This window comes from Platichthys flesus, chromosome 17 (genome assembly GCF_949316205.1).
Source record: "Platichthys flesus chromosome 17, fPlaFle2.1, whole genome shotgun sequence".
NCBI lineage: Eukaryota > Metazoa > Chordata > Actinopteri > Pleuronectiformes > Pleuronectidae > Platichthys > Platichthys flesus.
The window spans coordinates 9,925,073-9,942,867 of record NC_084961.1 but is presented as its reverse complement, the minus strand read 5'-3'; the positions used below and the strand labels follow the sequence as shown (position 1 = coordinate 9,942,867).

The 17,795-nt window shown below is 41.7% G+C and overlaps 3 protein-coding genes across 3 annotated transcripts; 1 reads left to right on the top strand and 2 right to left on the bottom strand.

The window, feature by feature from the left end:
- snrnp40 (small nuclear ribonucleoprotein 40 (U5)) lies at window positions 1-6,706 on the bottom strand. The gene is made up of 10 exons (XM_062409900.1): window positions 6,471-6,706; window positions 5,064-5,193; window positions 4,838-4,931; window positions 4,248-4,413; window positions 3,970-4,092; window positions 2,356-2,476; window positions 2,173-2,255; window positions 1,817-1,878; window positions 583-686; window positions 1-328 (listed from the first exon to the last, which is right to left on the bottom strand). The coding sequence occupies exons 1-10, from the start codon at window positions 6,579-6,581 to the stop codon at window positions 279-281; spliced, it is 1,044 nt and encodes a 347-aa protein (XP_062265884.1). The 5' UTR covers window positions 6,582-6,706; the 3' UTR covers window positions 1-278.
- Window positions 6,707-6,762: 56 nt separating this feature from the next.
- zcchc17 (zinc finger, CCHC domain containing 17) lies at window positions 6,763-10,328 on the top strand. The gene is made up of 7 exons (XM_062409901.1): window positions 6,763-6,836; window positions 7,638-7,824; window positions 8,343-8,443; window positions 8,528-8,619; window positions 8,707-8,807; window positions 8,939-9,102; window positions 9,391-10,328. The coding sequence occupies exons 2-7, from the start codon at window positions 7,686-7,688 to the stop codon at window positions 9,553-9,555; spliced, it is 762 nt and encodes a 253-aa protein (XP_062265885.1). The 5' UTR covers window positions 6,763-6,836; window positions 7,638-7,685; the 3' UTR covers window positions 9,556-10,328.
- Window positions 10,329-13,306: 2,978 nt separating this feature from the next.
- Window positions 13,307-17,450, bottom strand: fabp3 (fatty acid binding protein 3, muscle and heart). Its single transcript, XM_062409748.1, has 4 exons — window positions 17,267-17,450; window positions 14,584-14,756; window positions 13,856-13,957; window positions 13,307-13,742 (listed from the first exon to the last, which is right to left on the bottom strand). The coding sequence occupies exons 1-4, from the start codon at window positions 17,337-17,339 to the stop codon at window positions 13,692-13,694; spliced, it is 399 nt and encodes a 132-aa protein (XP_062265732.1). The 5' UTR covers window positions 17,340-17,450; the 3' UTR covers window positions 13,307-13,691.
- Between the last annotated feature and the right edge of the window lie 345 nt (window positions 17,451-17,795).

Below are 17,795 nucleotides of genomic sequence, written 5' to 3'. Positions count from 1 at the left end.
TTTTTTACAGAATACTGAAAGTTTATTAAAAAGAAACATATCAGGATAAAAAAAAAACTTTTCAATGTCATGGATGTTGTGACTGAGAATAATAAACTTTGAACAAACACCCTGAGGTTGTCTGAACTCTGAAGCACATGAAATCACAGTGGCTCCACTGGAGATCACCACCCATGTACCTCCACGGCTGGACTCTCGCTATCAGGATCGTGCACACACACATACAGTCACACAACACACTGTCTCACACACACACACTCATCCAGTTCACAAACACACTACTGAATTTCCCCGAGGTAGAGCCGTTTATCGCTGGAGCCAGACATCACTGTGTGGAGAGACAGAGAGAGATTATTAGTCCAGTTTTTCTAACGGAGCCTGAGGTGAGGAAAAAAACAGCATGAAATTATATCCAACAGATTTCCAGACCCTTTGCTAATGACCACATACTGGAAGAAAAAAACACTTGGACATGAAAATGATCTACTCTTCAAGAACCTGTTCCTCAACATATCTCTGTTCCATTCTTCTAACATGTATTAAAGCGCGTAATCTGAGACTGACGCAGGGTTCTCCACTCACCTATAGACTCCTCCGGGTGGAAGGCCACTTCATTGACGGAGCCAGCGTGGCCCGGCAGCTTGTACAGGATTCTGCGTGATGTGGTGTCCCAAATGTACACAAATCTGTAAACACACACAGTGTCAGTTACTTTGTTAACAAATGATACACAATAAAAACCATGATTTATTGAGGTTATTTTCTGTTTGTGGTTTAAGATTTAGGGCCATGTTGGAACTGAAACTGCTGCCATGGCAGGAGACTCAGTAGATGTGGTGTAAACTCAAACCAGATGAGTTACCGGGTGCCCTATACTGTGTAAGATGAGTGATAGAGAGAATTAGAGACCTGAGAGATGACAGGACATCACTTTATCTTGTTTTTTGCAAAAAAATAAATATATTGCGAGCAATTTTAGTAAAGCCATTTAATTGAGTTTTCAGAAAAAAATGTCAATGCCTTTATTTTTCTCCTCAAATTAACAGACTTTCAAGGATCCATTGGATGGGATATAAAAAGGTGGGAACCCTGTTAGTTAACTACGTTTGTCTAGACCAGGATGGATTTTTAATTACTTCCTCTTCTTTTAACAGCCATTGTTTATTTAATATTTATGTTCTGAGCTGCCTTTACTCAACTGGCCTTAGACCACTGTGGGTTGAAAGTCCACGGGCAAGTCAAGTGGCCACAAGCAGTTAAGATGTGGTGTAACTAAACCAAGATAGAGAATGTAGACACTTGAGATGGTAGAGAATATAAAAGGGCATTAGAAGAGACCCTTGGTGGACATACTGTGATAATGTAAGTACAATGCTATTCTGGTAAAACTGTTTTTGTATTGTACAAATTTATAGATGTTTTATAAATGATTATTAATCAATTAACGTTTTTTTTTAATGGCATATATTTTCATTATGTTGCATGTTTTGTTGCTCTTGTGTTTAAGTGAGATGTTCACGTTACCCTCTGGTGGACAATAAAGTTGTATTTTATTCTATTCCATTCAAAGAAACAGTAACTCCTGCAGGACCGTCTGTTATTTCCTAAAGCCCTGGAACTGGTTTCCCCTTCTCCAAAGAATGGATGAAAGATGATTGACAGACTAGATGCCAGAGGGACCCGAGGGCAAATATGGTGATGATGTCAGGACTTTGGCTGTCCGCCGTCAATGTGACAAGAATTTCCCTGTAACCGATAATGAATTATACCATGGCCTCCAGCTCGTGTGTGTGTGTGTCGAGCGGGTTCTCCTCACCTGTCAGCTGAACCTGCAGCGATCTTACTGCCATCACTAGACCAGGAGCACCTCAGCAAATTCTGAACGACAGGAACAGATGTTGGACATTTCATTAGCGACGTGACACAAGCGTTTTTACAGGTGAGCTACTAAAACTGTAATAAAAATGAAGGGGAGGTTTTCTTTATCAGAAAGGACAGCAGAGAGATGGAAGAGGCTGGAGAGGAAAAAAGACAATGACACAAAACTGTGGTTGGCAGCAGGTGCTTCTGTACACAGTTAGTATAAATTCACAGATGCAACATGTGTGGGCTGTTGCATGACAGAGTGACGTGTTTTGATAATTAGTGGCAAACACTGGCTATTCATGTTACCTTCTCAAAGTTGTGAACATTGCCCTGGAAGATCTTCACACATCTCTCCTTGGGCGCAAATGGTCGGACATCCCAAATTCGCACTACATAATGACACAGACAAGAGTCACATTAAACATCCAGCAACAGAAAATCCACACGTAGCTGCCGGAGGAAAATAAAAAGATGTTTCTTCTGTCCTACCTGTGTTGTCCATGGAGTTGGAGAGAAGGTACGATCCCTCAGAGCTCAGAGCGAGTCCAGTTACTGAGTCCCCATGGCCGTGCATATTGTAGATCAGCTTGTTCTGCCTCAGGTCCCACACCTGCTCGACACAAACAACAGCAACTGTCAGCGTTATCACTCAAGGGAATATCTAATTTTGTCAAAGAGGTTGACCTGAGCCGATATGTAACTGATAAAAAACTATATTCAGTGGACAAAAAAACTGTTGTGGCTTTGAGTCAGGGAGAAAAAAGAAATGGAGACACTGATGTGCTTCACAACATAAAATACCCTGCAGCCGCGTATGTAACCAGAAGTAGTTAACATGACGAGGCACAGAGGCAACAATGTGATGCTTGAACGTCATTATAACAGATGCAAGGGCCAAACAACAGAGGCAGTGACTGTTTTATGGGCTGAGCAGCACCTGAGGGAAACAGTTAACCAGCACACTGACAATAACATAAATTCAGTGTTGAATAACCTCATTTAAAAGTCATTTAAAACGTGATGTGTTTCATAGACCACAGATAAAGGTCTGCAGCTTTGTCATTATTTATATTTAACAAAGATACACAGCATACTGAATGAACCCACTCGTCCTCTGCAGGAGATATTTGAGCTGAGCCACAGGGACTGAAGATCAAAACAGAACGATCTAAAAGATCCTTTGTTTCTCTTGCCTTCAGAGCTGGATATTAGAACTCATCTGTGCAATCTGCAACAAAATCTACCGACGCTGTTGTTTGGCATTTTCAAACTGTTCTGGAAAAGTACAACGGTAACATTTGAGAAAAATAAATAAAAAATAAAAGTTTTTTTGTGATGGGAAATGTGATATTTTGTGGATCACAGGAAAATTTGCTGTTGAAATAGCATCCGAGGATAACAATGTAAAGCTTCTTTTGATATTCAATATGTTATCGATTGTCTCTGTTACTTTGCTGTACTTTAGAACATATATTCCTAAAGTATACTTACTGTAACTATATCCAAATCAATGTTCTTCTTTGGATATGAAAATCGAATTTGGTTTGGTTTCTCAGTCAGCTGTTCCCTGAAGCCAAATATTCACAACACATGCACCTTAAACAAGCTTTACTGCAGTACTCTTCACTTCCTCCGAACATTTGCTCTCAGAGAGAGTAAAAGTATTTTGCACGTTTTGCAGATAGTGGTATCATATTGGCATGTTATCATATGATGTTGCGTTACCGTATGCAATCACAAGTTATTTTACACAAGGAAAGGGATTAATTTGACTGTATACCGAAGAAGGTTATTTTTCTTTTATAAGACATTCTAAGTTTCAGAATGATTCATATTATTACTGCCGTACTATTTTGAGATAAATGTGGTCTTTGTGAACTTAGTTAAAAACATTAATCCTTTCAGTCGCCACTTCAGACTTTTCCATTGTTTGAGAACAGACACAGAAAAGAGTTTTACTATGAAAATAAAGTAGAAGAGAAACAAAGATGTGAAGCATGAAGAGAAACTTCCAGCCGTATACAAGTTGAACATGACTGATCAGAAATCAACATTTTCTGTATTGTTTCCCAGGATCTGTGTTTATGTTTAAAAACCTGGTACCTTGATGTCGTTGTCGATGCCTCCTGACAGGATCTGATCACTGGTGTCGTTGAAGGTGACAGCCAACACCTGATAGGTGTTCTGGAACGTGTGGATTGCCCCCTTCTTACGAATGTCCCACAGCTGCCACAGAGACAAACACATAGAGAGACCATGAAGGGACCATGACCACATAACTCCTAAATACAAGATCAAACCTGGAATTTAGATCACTGGGAGTGTTTGGGTGAAATCTCCAAACACAGTTTCAAAGACAGGTCACTTGATGGAAAACCCACCTTCACTGTCCCGTCGTCGCTGCCGGTGCAGACCAGCTGGGGTCCTCGGCGGGCTGGGTAGCAGCTGTTAACGAAGGAGGTGTGGCCCTTCAGACGCTTCATCCTCTCCCCTGTCTCACTGTCCCACACACCTACAGTTTTGTCCGTGCTCGCTGAGAAGAGCATGCTGAAATACACAGCAAGAAAAACACAGATGTTTAAACCTTTCGACACGTTTTTTTTTTCCATGTGTGTCTGACCAATCATCTCAACCCGATGGTTAAGGTTAACAAATGTGTGTTGCTCTTCATCGAGTACAGAAACTGTATTGACCGGTGGCGTTTGCTTGGTACTTTGTTTAAATTAATATAGTGATGGAGAGCTGATAAAGTAAAAGAATTTTATTCAACTAAGAAGCAGTTTTCACTTTAGTTTCATTCTGATACCCAGCAAAACAAAAAGTTTCCAGAAATTTGTATCAATATAAACGCAATGGTTGGATGCATACAAAACAATTTGCGTCAAATTGATGACAATTACGGCTCAAATTAGTTAATTATTTTGACTGAAGTCCAGTCCAGAGTCTTCCATCATCGATGATGTTTACATACCTGCCATCTGTGTTGTAGTGCAGCTCCATCACTGCTCCGCTGTGGCCCTTCAGAGTGGCATAATTTTCACAATCTCCGTACACATTCCACATCACTGCAGAAAAGAAACACAATGTACAACTGTTTATTCACAGTAACAGGGACTTTGCATATATTCCGACAAATATGTGTGAACTATAGGTTTTGCTAACTGTTTGGAGAAGTTCATACTTCGTTAATAACTTACGTATGAGTCTGTCAAATCCAGAGGAAGCCAGCGTGGCTCCGTTGGGATGAAACTTGCAGCAGTACACCTCGCCCTCGTGACCAGACATCAGCATGATGGGTGCCTGCAGGCTGGAGCTCCGTGGGGGCCCCTGCAGGAGAAACATGGACAAGGAGGTGAGCTGACTGTCTGGCATTAGGGCTTGGTGAATTGTGAAGGTTTTAGAGTATTTATTTCTAATTTGGAAAGAGTTTGTCCAGGAGAGAGCACTGATGAGTCAAGTTAAGAGGAATCAAATATCTTTCCAGAGTTTTTTGGCGCTCAAATATTGTTGTTGGCCATTAAACAGCTACAAGGGGGGCTGTGGCTCGGTAGGATGAGCAGGTCATCAACGGACCCCCGGTGCAATCAGTATAAGAGTGATGCATGATAGAGAACGTGCTGTTCAAGTAAAAATGTAAAAATGTATCTGTGAATAGGTGAATGGCAAAATGGTACTGTAAACGTTTTGAGTGGTCTACGAGGCTAGAACAGTGCTGTATAAGTACAGATCATTTACCATTCATTAGCTGGGTACAGATTGTGTATAAGGAGTGTATCGTGATATCAGACAGCACTCATCCTATCCAGAGCAGGTTGAAGAACTTAACTTGAAGTAAAGTTGCGACAAAATGATTTGGCACCTATATTGATCATCAATCATTTTTCAAGCACGACTTCACTAGTTCCCGCTTCTCTGTTGTTATAAACTGAATATCACAGTGTCTTGTATTTGTGAAATTCCATGGCTGTTGTGCAAAATGTATATTATGCTCACTCTGTATATATTATTTTTACGATGTAATATTTCTATTCGGTGTTTGTGTTCCATGATAAGTTATTTATATCTTTGACTGAGGTCTATTTTGTGACTTTCTTATTTGATGATACAACGCAGCAAATCTCCCCGTTGTGCTCCTAATGAAGGATATTAAATTGTATCTTTCTTTTAGGTGAACATATCTACAACAGGTCCCTCTCACACACCATTCAGAATTTTCCAAGTCTATTACTTAGTTCCAGATCCAGTTGATGCAATCTAAAACTGGGCTGCAAATACATCTTTAAGCAATGGCCATTCAAGGAGAAACCTGAAAATGTAAATGTGAAGTGTCTAGTCCTCTTCGTCATTAAAGGATCAGTGCAGTTAGGCAGCTGATAAAACGAATGATCACTGAATCTGCTGCTTTTGAGTCTATGTTGATTTCCTGCTTCTCTGTCCAATCAACAGCTTCGTTTCACGTGTGAAAAGCACATTACCAGCCCGGTGATCACACGTCAGAGGCGGTTGTTTAGTTAATAATAACTAAAATATTTGTTGACTTTTCTCAAACAAGTTCCTTCCAGTATTTTTCGAACCACCCCGAGTCGCACTACTTCGCCGCTCACCATCGCCACGAGTTGCTGAGACTGCGCCGCCGCCACCAGCTCCGTCCGGGGCCGCTTCGCCGCGGCCGGAACCACCGCCATGTCCGCCGCTCTTTTCTTCTGCTCGATCATCGCTGGTTCGTGGTCGCGAAGCTGTGGAAATGATGATGTTTAAACGCTTTGTTCGACAAAAACGAGCGGACGTCTTTCACACAGCGAAATCCAGCGGCGTAACACCAACGAAGAAAAGATGGCATCTACTTCCGCTGGCTATGAGGCTTGTGATTGGTTGGAGGTTGTATGGTCTGCGGTGATTGGTTTGGTGTGCTTGTTGTCGTCCTGTTTTGCACCGGAAGTGAAACTGAACCAGCGCAGCTAACACGAACGGTACTTATGTTTTATTTCTGTTGTTTTCTCCTGATCTAAAGTTTCATTATCGTCTTTTCCTGGTTGGTATCTTCCCTGAACGCACGTACCAGTTGTCCCGTTGATGTGTTTTTGTCATTTTAAGCATGATTTTCCTGGTAGAGGGCAAAAATGGAATGTAGCTAACGTTAGCCTAGCTTATACTATTCACAATGGGTCTCAGTGGCTGTTTAGTTACAGCAGTTGTTTATTCTGTCCAAGATTTTCTTTAAATCTCTTTTAAATAAGCTCAAACAAAAAAGAATTAAACCAACCAGAGATTTATCCCCATGTGGGTGGACTCTGACGAAAGCGTGTAATGTTAAAGTTGCTCTAAATAATAAATGCGAGGTTATTTACTTAACTGATTATGTTTTAACTATCAGGTTGTTTAGGTGCCTCTGAAAAATCCCCTGGAGGACTGAATGTACAGCCAGACTTATATTTGCTCAAATAAATACAAAACAAAGATAACAAATATGTGAAACAGTTTATATAAATATATTTTAGAAATGACAAGTACAGAGCCCCTGAAAGAATTTAGATTCCAAACCATATTTAATGCCCTGGTACCTTAGTGATAACAGTACTTTTCATTTTATTAATATGATATACATTAATACATGCATTGTGTAGATGTTTGAATTAAAGATGTGATCCATCTTTTGTTCATCACGTGAGAGATTTAAATAAAATTGTAAGTCTTTGAATGTTAATTTAAATAAGGGAATTTCTTCCATTTTAAGACCTCCCACCAAATAAGGAACTTTTTGTCATTTTCAGTCTTCCAGATCTACGTTTTGATACCTTTAGTCAGCCTCCACTGACAAGATGTCTGACAGTGATGGTCAAGCCAAGGAGCCGGCTGGATTGGAAGGTCTGCCACCACTGTACAGCATTGCCAAGGGAGAAGTGGTTTCTGTGCAAACCTATGGAGCTTTTGTTCGACTGCCAGGATACAAGAAGGAAGGTGTGTGGAAGTTCACGTATATCTGCTTCGATCTTAACTGTGCAAAACCAAAATGATTAATGAATAATTTTGAACCCAGTTTGCGTTGTTTTTTCTAAAAGAGCTATAAGATCATGTGCCTGTAGAGAGGGAAACAGTGCAAGGGTTGTGGCTTCGGACAACCCATATTTACACAAGGGGTTACATTTTTTAACCAGATACTTTATTGTCAGACAATTATCCTTGACCTAAAGGAACTTAACTCCAGCTTCTCATTTTCACCACTGAGGGGCAGACTGAGCAAAGTCCAGTGGGGAAAAAATCTACCCCACCTTACTGTAGTTCTCAAGAAGTTTGAGAATATGCTGCATATTTAGCTTGAATTTGAAGCCTTAAAAGATAGTTAAGTTCAGGTTGAAAAGTAAAATTCATTGTTTGCTTCTCTTTATGTTCAGGCTCTACTTTCATCGTCTGGAATAGAAAGACGTATTTGTTTGTCTAAATTTTAACATCTAACCTTCTTTCTCCTGTTCACGCAGGCCTGGTTCATGTGAGTGAGATGTCGGCCTCACGGGTTGAGAACGCCTCCGAAATAGTCGATATGGGTGAACAGGTGTGGATTAAAGTCATTGGGAAAGAGGTAACAACACACAACACACACACACACTGAGAACAAACACACCCACTACTGTATATAGCTGCAGCTCTTTCCTCTACTTCTCAGATTCGTGATGAGAAGGTGAAGATGTCCTTCTCAATGAAAGCTGTGAATCAGGGAACAGGGCGGGACCTGGACCCCAATAATGTCAATGCCGAGTAAGTGTTGACACCTGTTATTTCTGTGTGTGTTTGTCTGTGCATGTCCAGGTGAGTGTGTGTGATTGTGACTGTGTGTGACTGCAGGCAGGATGCGAGGCGACGTAAGATGTTCAGAGACCAATCTGGCAACAGGATCACTCTGGACGCGGTGCTCAACACGACGTGTAAAAAGTGCGGCTGCAAAGGTACAAACAACAACATAAACAATACAGCTGACACAACAGAACAAAACACAGAGGCTGCGATTGTTTGCAACAGTGTTTTTCTGGGATTTTGTTTTGCAGCCATCTGAATAAATCATTACTGTTCTCTGCAGGTCACTTTACAAAGGACTGTTTCTCTGCTCCGGGCTTGCAGTACGCTCTTTTGCCTGAAGAGGAGGCTGGAGGGCCACGGCAACAGCAGCAGCAACAGCAACAGCAGCAGCCCTCAACAGCTGCTCTGAAGCCAGACTCAGACAAAAAGAAAAAGAAAAAGAAGGTGAATATGTGACCCCTCATGTCCAGCAGGGATCTCACTTCTACTCCACTCTCTTTTTAACAAACACATGTCTGTTGTTTCACACACTTACAGATACAAGGGAGTTTCATTAGAACAGTATGAAGAAAACAGTCTGGTTAAGTGCTTATGTCCTTAAAATTCATTGTTTAATTTTGAGGTATTCAAACTGCTGAAACGGCTTTGTACATATTTCTTCATCATTGCTCATCAACTTCCCTCTATTGCCTCACAGAACATTTTTCTTTTTTTTGTTTATTCATCTCCCAGGAGAAGAAAATGAAGAAGAGGAAGAGGGAGAAGAAGGAGTCGGAGAGCGACAGCAGCCACAGCAGCGAGTGCAAAACCAAGAAGAGGCGTCACGACCCCACTCATGACAAAGAGGACAAGAAGAAACATAAGAAACATAAGAAACATAAATCTCACAAACACTGATAAAATAGACACACACGCACACACTGCAGCTATCTCACAGACGCAAAAAAGGGAAGTGGTTAGCAACGGAGAGACAGACATCCAGTTGTGTATCTTTAAATAATTTCTCCATCACCAGCTTATTATAGAATCCCATTCCTTTACGTTATGGAAAGTTTTGCTAAATGTCTCTCCACGATCTGAGCAGCATGTTTAGACCTGTCAAGTTTCAAAAAGAAACTAAACCATTGGGAAGGAAATATCTGCAAACACTAAAATATCAGACGACAAGACCCACTTGTCCTAATGAGACCTCTGGCTCCGCCGCAGCGGGAGGAAGTTCATACATCATTCGAAACTAGATATGTGTAAGCAATATGGCAGCAAGTGGCTGTCCCCCATGAAATCCAGATATTGTTCACAGATATCCGGTTTCCAGCGCTCTGGGAAATCCATTAAGCAGAAATGAGGCAGTAAGGCCGACTTCTTAGGGAGGGTCTGACATGACAGACCTTGACATAATCCACATAAGCTACAAACACACACACACATACGCACAGAGGAAGAGGTAAAGTCACAAACAGGAAATGTGATGCAGCGCAAGCGAGCATGTCAGGAACCTCATGCTACGACAATATCCTTAGGTAGTCCGCCGCTTATTGTGCACCTGTGTGCGCATCCATGTTTGTTTATGTATCTTGCCTCCAGGGGCCTGCTCACAAATACCCCTCTTCCTGCATGTCAACTGTTAACTCCATTAAAGGTGTTTTATTTGTAAAAGTAAAAAAAAAAAAGCCTCTTGGTCTCTTTGTTTTTGGACCTTGAACTTGTAACACTGCTGTTAGAGTCCGGCCTCTGGAGCCAAAACACACACACACACACACACAAACATGAGAAATTCTCAGGTGGAATCCAGGGGTTCACCATGGGTCATGTGAAGTTCATGTTTTCAAGTGAGGCAAGGAGTCTCAGGGCCGGGTTGAGGGATTTACACAACATGGATTTCAGGTTGTGTCATGTACAGTGAGGCAAAAAGTTGCACAGAAGCACTTTTCAAATAGATGACCCTTTGTCGATGAAAGACAAGATAAGGGCACATTAGAGACATGCCCAGATTCCGTGCTTCAGCACGTGGGATTGCAGAATGATAGATTGTTTCCAGCTGCAGTGGTTTGACTGCAGTAAGTGAGTGAGTGCACTCCTCTGGTAATGACTCCAGTTTGCTGCCCTCTTAAATTTCCTACACTCTCATTTCTCCTGTTTGCACCAGGCAGAGGCCCGAAGTCATTTTAATGTGGCCTTTTAAACGTAAAGCAGGAATGCAAAGACCACACAACCAGAAATATGAGCTTGTTTCATTTTTAAACTTAAGTTAAATACAAACTCAGTGGAGATAGTCAAACTGGACTGCACCCCTCCACCCCCACACTTGCACAGGATATCCTTGAAGTGTGTGGCATTTCTGCTTCGATAACAGAATAACTCATATATCTATGTATGTTGTGTGAAAAACAGAATTTTGTGACAGAGAATAGTCATTTGGAGTCAAATGAAGGAAACAATTAATACATTTAATGTTTTGAACTGACAAAACACCATCTACAGATGACACAATGAATCGCAATATTAATGTATTTGGATTCATGTCTTCAGACAAGTGTCGGAGGACTCTGTAGTACTTTGAGTTAAACGCACATTGAAATGTTTGAGTTTAGACTGTGTTTGATTGAGAGTACAGAACTGCTAGAACTCAATGATGAACTCGACTGATGAAGCCTGGGAGAAGCGTCTGGAAGTGAAAGCTCTGGAAGAACCTTGTATGTAAACAGAGAAATAAGAACTTTTTATTATAAGTCTTTATTAGTCTATTATTCTGTAATCAAAAAAACGTTATTAGGTAAAGTGTAAACTTTCAATTTGTAATTTCATTAGTATTTTCTTTGCACCTTTTTGCATGTAATTATTATGTGTGTGTAAGAGATCTGGTCAATCGGAGCGAAATATTTGTTTCTCCTAAAATGTTTGATCTCGACAAAGGTCGACTCCAACCATTGTCCAACATGCTGTTCATATGTTTGAGGTATGGATCACTCCTTCATTCCGATGACCTTCAGGGGGGCATGTGTCAGTGTTTGGTGAGAAAACACAGTAACTGCACAGGTGAATCTATACTGTTATCCTGAAAGTCTCATCGTTCAGGCCTTGTGTGGCAGCTGGACCCCCCATGTATCCATTTCTGTTAGTTACTTACATGTGGTGTCGCCCACTTCACGTCTGTTGTACAGGTATTTACATGATATAAGAAGGGTTAACTCTTTGCATCGTAAACACGTCATCTTTTCTTGTGACCTTTTCGGCTCAGACTAACTGTAGGAGGGGACGGCAGAAGGTTGCCTGGACCCTTTCACCCCGTCACCCCTCATCTAGTTGGCCAGCCGTCCCAAACACATGACACCAATCTAGTGTGGGAGGGATAGATCCAAATTTAGATGGCACACACACAAAGTACAGAACACAACAGTATCCACACATCTACCTCTGGCCTTGACCCTTGACAACATTTTCCCCTCAGCTAGCCAGGGTAAAGGCGAACACACAAACACACAGACACACAAAGGAGCTATATTTAATCCCACTGAGTCTGTGTAAATGTGAGGCTGTGTAGGAATCTATGGTGACACTTCTGGATGTACTCATACGTGCACAGTTGTGTTGCACTATTGACCTCTTACACCACACTGTTGTCTCTGAGTCAAAACCAAAAGTCTGTCTGGTCAAACACTCTTCCCTTTTAAAGTTCAGCTATGAATCCATGACGGCAGCATTCGTCTGTACCTGAACCCAGTCTCTTTCAGTTCACAGCAATCGCTACAACACAGGTCCAAACTACCCGAATAGAGTTAATCAGCCTTTTGCTTTCAGGCACCACCAAGACATTGGAAAGGTACTGGGGCCAATCCTCTCTCTGCTCTTGTTTTAAAACTGGTTAAGAAATATTTTTCATGGCACATCATCACTTTTTGGTTTTCCGTGATTAATTTTTGCCACTGATTCCTGTTCTTTTTAGTTTATAATGGGTTTGCTTCGAGTTAGTATATTTTTGCCTGTGTGTAGTTCAGGTTTTACTCACATGTGTTTTCACCATCACATTATAGGGACTTGTGTTCCTTATGGGAACATAAAACTGTAAATTGATAGATTTTAACTTAAAGATATGATTTAGGAGTAATGTGAAAATAATTGAGTGTGGTATTTTTCTTTCCTGCTGCCCATCTGGATCAGGACTCCTTGAGGCGGTGGTCTAGTGGCAGAAACTTGGACTATGGGCAGAGGAGGTCTCCGGTTCGTCTCCACGGAGAAAAAATGGATTCTGTCCAAAAATCCAAGGGATTCTCCCTAGCCTGTCTAGTGCCCCTGAGCAAGGCACCTTACTCCCGCGAATCTGCTCTGTGTCCTGCACCAGATGGGTTAAATTTTCCTACAATTGCACGAGTGTGCCTGTGCATCTTAATCTTAACAGAATATATATTGTACAATGAAAGGGCCCTTCTCTGTTAATGAAAGATTAAATAAAAAGGGTAAATTAAATCTCTGAATATTTGATTTTACATCACCATCTACTAATTAGAGCTGGCAAAAAATCTCGAAATTTGCTCATTTTCGTATTTGTAGACTAATAAACTTGGTATTTAGTCAATTCTGCTCATAACCCCACCAGCCACCGCATAAAGACACTTGGGAAGAATTTCATTGTTTTATCACTTCACCAAACTGTGAGGAAACGTTTTTATTTTTCAGGTCTCAATAGTTTCAACAAAAACGTATTTAACACTTCCCGGTTTATCATAGCATATGTTATGCATAACACATTTTTCAAAAAAAAGATCCACAGGCCTGCTTAGAGAACAAAACAACAACAACTCATTGGAATTTATTCAGTGTTTGAACAAAAGTATGAAGAGAGGGACAGGAGGGAAGATGGAGGTCGCAGTGAAAACATGATCAGTCAGACTGAAGGGGGAGGGGGGGAATCTGCAGGAGACGCACAGGGCGTCCGGCCGCTTGGCCTGGGCTGAGTTGCCGTCAACGTAGATCGAGGCACCGGTGCTTCAAATGATGCGGAGGGGGAGGGGGGGGGACTCTGGGTTCGGTTTTAACTATGCCTTCTCATAGCGACGTGTGCTAACGATATCTCCCAATGTAAGTGTCTGTGATGGAGAGACAAAGAAAGATATTATAAGTGAACAAACACAAAACAGACACACACAAATATTTGAAAATGGTGTATATGTGCAGGTTGTGTGACTTTTCCATGACTTACCAGTATGAGGGCCTTGTCATTGATTTCTCGGACCAAACTGGTCTCTTTGCCGTCCCACTTCTGTACGTGCACCATCTTCCCGCCCTCTATTTTTACAATGGACTGCGGACAAACAAAGATGTACAGTTGTAGTTAATAGATACAAGATCCCATCATCCCATGATATTTAATTTAAGCAAGTCCTGTGCATTTTTACGATTTTGCAAACAAATTACTCAAATCGACTTTGAGTTACTTGTACTTAACTTGGTTTCCTGCTTTTTGTGACCTTCTATTTCTTAAATCGTTTATTTATTGAATATAATGAATTGTGTAAAGGTCCAAGATGACAACCATTTCATTCTTAACTTCAAGTCCATGTTAGGTTGAGTTTTAATGCTTTTTCATTTTAGCTTTTACTTTGAAAGAGGCCGCCTGTATTATGACGTGGTGCTGCGACGTCACCTCTGACCCAAACCTCTGATCTCTCAGAACTTCCTTCTCATGTTAACGTCTAAAACAAGCAAGAGAGCCCCGACTGTGACAAATCCAACTTGTTCGTTGCGCCTCATGACTGAATTATCACTCCCTGCTCATCACATGCTACAGCAGGATTTGGTGGATTATGAATATGTAATAAAAGGTCATAGAAAGCTACTTAGAACCCTCTCAATCAAATCAAAACACTGTAAAAGGATAAACAGAGGTTTTTACAGTCTCGATGAGCCATCTGGCCTTTGACCTCTCACCTTAACCTTCCTCTCATCGGCGGTGGTCTCTTCGAACTCCTCATCCAGCTTGAAGCTGAGCTCCGTGTTCTTCACAGAGCTCTGGGTCTTCACAGTCACGGTGCCACCATCCACTGAGATGATGGTAGTGGGCTTGGTGAGTCCTCCAACCTTGCGGGTGGCAAAACCCACACCTAAAGAAAACCAAAGCAGGTCTGTCGTGAAAATTGTGCATTGACATTCACAAACAGCCATGAACAAGTCTTTAGGCGTGCATCCTGGCAGCTTAGAAGCTGAACAACCGTCAGACATACTTTCAGACTAATTGACATTATAATTAAGGACAGGTTTAGCGTTTCACACATGAACGTTTACCGATCCACAAGCCCATCCAGTTGCTTGTGGTTATGCAAGCTCTAGTTTACTTAACAAACACACAAGTTCATCCTCTACCTTGGGGTCCATGCAAACCTTCAGGCTTGGAAAGTAAGAACTGCTCTTTAACTTCAAGTTTGTAACTGTCATGTGCCACTTGGAGTCAGGCTTGGGGGTCACTTTGTATTAGCAGTAGATTGGCAGCTATATATTCTAAGCATGCACACTATGAATCAAATCAAAATAGCACACAGCCGCTCATATTCAGTGTCCATATTTTCATTCTAACCTCATCCAGTTTGAACTAGTTGGAAACCTTATAGTGGAGCTCGTGCACAGTTGGTACCAGTGTTCACGCATACACGACAAATTGGTGGTTACATGGACGTCTGCCCGGAGCCCTGCAGGGTCGATACTAATGGCACGCTGACCCTTGCATACTTGCGAGGCAGTTAAGTATGACACTAAAACATGAGCTTTAATGCTTGATAAATAAAGAGAGCAAACAGACAAGAGTTCCACGAACAAATGTGCTTCAAGTATAAGTATAATGTTATACATTATACTTATGGCGGATATAGTTATTTTTCCTCAATTTCAAGCAAATCCATGCAATAGACTCTGAGATAGGTAGATAGATAGATAGAGGAATCATTCTGTGATGAATCGGTGCCAATCCAAGCAAATGTGTGCATCTGGGAGGATGACAGAAAACTTGGTATTCTAGCCAACATTTAATGAGATATGGAACGCTGAAAAATTGTAACCACCGCGATACCTTTGTTGAATATTTTAATTAATCTCTAAGCAAATAATATTTTGATCAAATTCAATGGAATATGTTGAGAGCAGGGTTTGCCCTCCAGCCCTCCTTCACCTGGCACACACTCTAATCTTTTGTTTGTCTGTTGTCCTAACCCACTGCGTGTTCTTCAAACATGGAGAGTTCAGTTGACCTGACGCCTGTTCAGACATGTGTCTGTGCAACCAATCACTTCACTGTTGCTGTGCGACTGTGTGAAGGATCAAGAAAGTTCAGTTTATTGGATCATATGATTAAGAAGTGGGTGTAAATCACTTTCCATTGCTACCGTAGCAAACAGAAAGTCCGGTTGACAATCCGGTTTCTATACAAGTCCCCCGTGTGTTTGTGTGTGTTGACTGGTGTTGAGGGGTCACGTGGCTCAGAGTGGTCAATTGTCATGATAAACACACACACACACACACCCATATGATAGTCTCTTGTGTAACTTTTTCATGCGTAAATTCAAAAACGAACCTAACAAGTGTGTGAGGTGTTTTGAGGACCACTTCATTTCTACCTTCTCGTTCCATTAGCTCCTTGGCACCGGAGCCAACTTAATATTCAACTCCCATGGCTTCAGACAATGAACAGCTTTCAGTGAAGGTCACCCACATTGTGCTCAAGTGTGTGTGCTCATGGGCTACTTAGCATATGTGTACTTATATCTTTGTGAGGACCATTCTGTGCAATGACCCTACAGGGTGGGACACTTTGGCTCGTCCTAACGTTTGGTTTGGTAGGGACTAGGTTTAATTTATTGTAAGGGTTAGTTTAAGATAAGGATTACAGTGAAGGTTGGAATACGGATTACAGCTAGTTTGAGGATGGGTTTAGGTTAGGGTACATGTTGGGTTTAATTTCAAAGTAAGGACTAGGTTTAGTTCAAGGTGAGGATACGTTTATATTCAATGTAAAGGTTAGGTTTAGGTTAGGGTAAGGATCGGGTTTAGTTTAAGCAAACTAGTTTAAGGATTAGGTTTTGTTGTGATGGTTACATTTGGGGTAAGGGGCTTGGAAAGGCATTGTGCCCACGAGCGTCCTCACTAACAGAAGATTAAGAATGTGTGTTTGTGTGAGAGAATCACAGCTACTTGCCATTCTGATTTTCTCACAGTGGCTTGATTTTCTATTCTCCACTAAGAGAGGGCCCCTCCCTCGTTTATGGCACTTAGGACATGTGGTCAACCACTCTACCTCCCCCATGGTTCCATTCTTCTCTGTCTTTCTCTCTCTCTCTCTGCCCCAGTCCCTCTTTCCACCCTTATTCTTACTCTACCTCAAATCTTTCATTCTTAATCTTCCTCCCTTATCTGCCTCTTCATTCTCTTCTCGCTTGCTACTTCTCCCATGCCCTGCATTTACAAACAGACACACCAAAGAGCGTTTATACAGCTCCATCTCCACATGTGCTCACATGCAGGGATGGCACCATTGCATCCTCATTTCTCGCGCATGCGTCCGCGGGCACACAAACCCACACACACGCACACTCACAGACACACACAGACACACACACACACTTACCCAGTGCCTTCATGTAGTCATCGAAATTCTCACTCTCCTTCAGGTTCCATGTTCCAACAAAAGCCTCGGCCATGTCTGCAGCAGCGAGCGGGGGTGAGAGTGTCTGAGAGTGTGTGAGACAGAGAGAGGGGAGAGAGGAGAGTGTGAGGCTGCAGAGAGAGTGAGCGAAAGAGTGAGAGAGGAGGGAGACAGACACTCAGAATGTAGTCATCGCACTGCGATCCTACTGGCTGGATTTGTAACTGCTGTTCCTGACGTCATCCAGAGGACCGGGGTGGAGGGGGGAGGGGACGGGTGTGTGTGTGTATAAATATATATGTGAAGTATATTTGGAAGTGATGTTGAATTTTTCTCAATAATTCTACTAATTTCTTTGATTTGCATCTGTCCTCTATAGTATCATGACAATAACAACAATGCTACTAATACTAATCATATGAGTATAGTAATGTTGTTGGGGGGGGGGGGGGGGGGGGGGGGGGGGAACTAATGTGTGATGCTTCATAGGCACAAATCACTACCACGCATA

Bases quoted from the DNA above. Each gene is read 5' to 3' on its own strand.
- zcchc17 (XM_062409901.1), top strand. From the start codon at position 7,686: ATGTCTGACAGTGATGGTCAAGCCAAGGAGCCGGCTGGATTGGAAGGT. The intron at 8,620-8,706 runs GTAAGTGTTGAC...GTGTGACTGCAG, and splicing joins CCCAATAATGTCAATGCCGA to GCAGGATGCGAGGCGACGTA. The intron at 9,103-9,390 runs GTGAATATGTGA...TTCATCTCCCAG, and splicing joins AAAAGAAAAAGAAAAAGAAG to GAGAAGAAAATGAAGAAGAG.
- fabp3 (XM_062409748.1), bottom strand. From the start codon at position 17,339: ATGGCCGAGGCTTTTGTTGGAACATGGAACCTGAAGGAGAGTGAGAAT. The intron at 13,958-14,583 runs GTGAGAGGTCAA...GTTTGTCCGCAG, and splicing joins CCGATGAGAGGAAGGTTAAG to TCCATTGTAAAAATAGAGGG. The intron at 13,743-13,855 runs GTAAGTCATGGA...TCTCCATCACAG, and splicing joins ATGACAAGGCCCTCATACTG to ACACTTACATTGGGAGATAT.
- snrnp40 (XM_062409900.1), bottom strand. From the start codon at position 6,581: ATGATCGAGCAGAAGAAAAGAGCGGCGGACATGGCGGTGGTTCCGGCC. The intron at 4,093-4,247 runs GTGGGTTTTCCA...TCTCTGTGGCAG, and splicing joins GCGACGACGGGACAGTGAAG to CTGTGGGACATTCGTAAGAA. The intron at 1,879-2,172 runs GTAACATGAATA...CCTGTCGTTCAG, and splicing joins ATGTTCACAACTTTGAGAAG to AATTTGCTGAGGTGCTCCTG.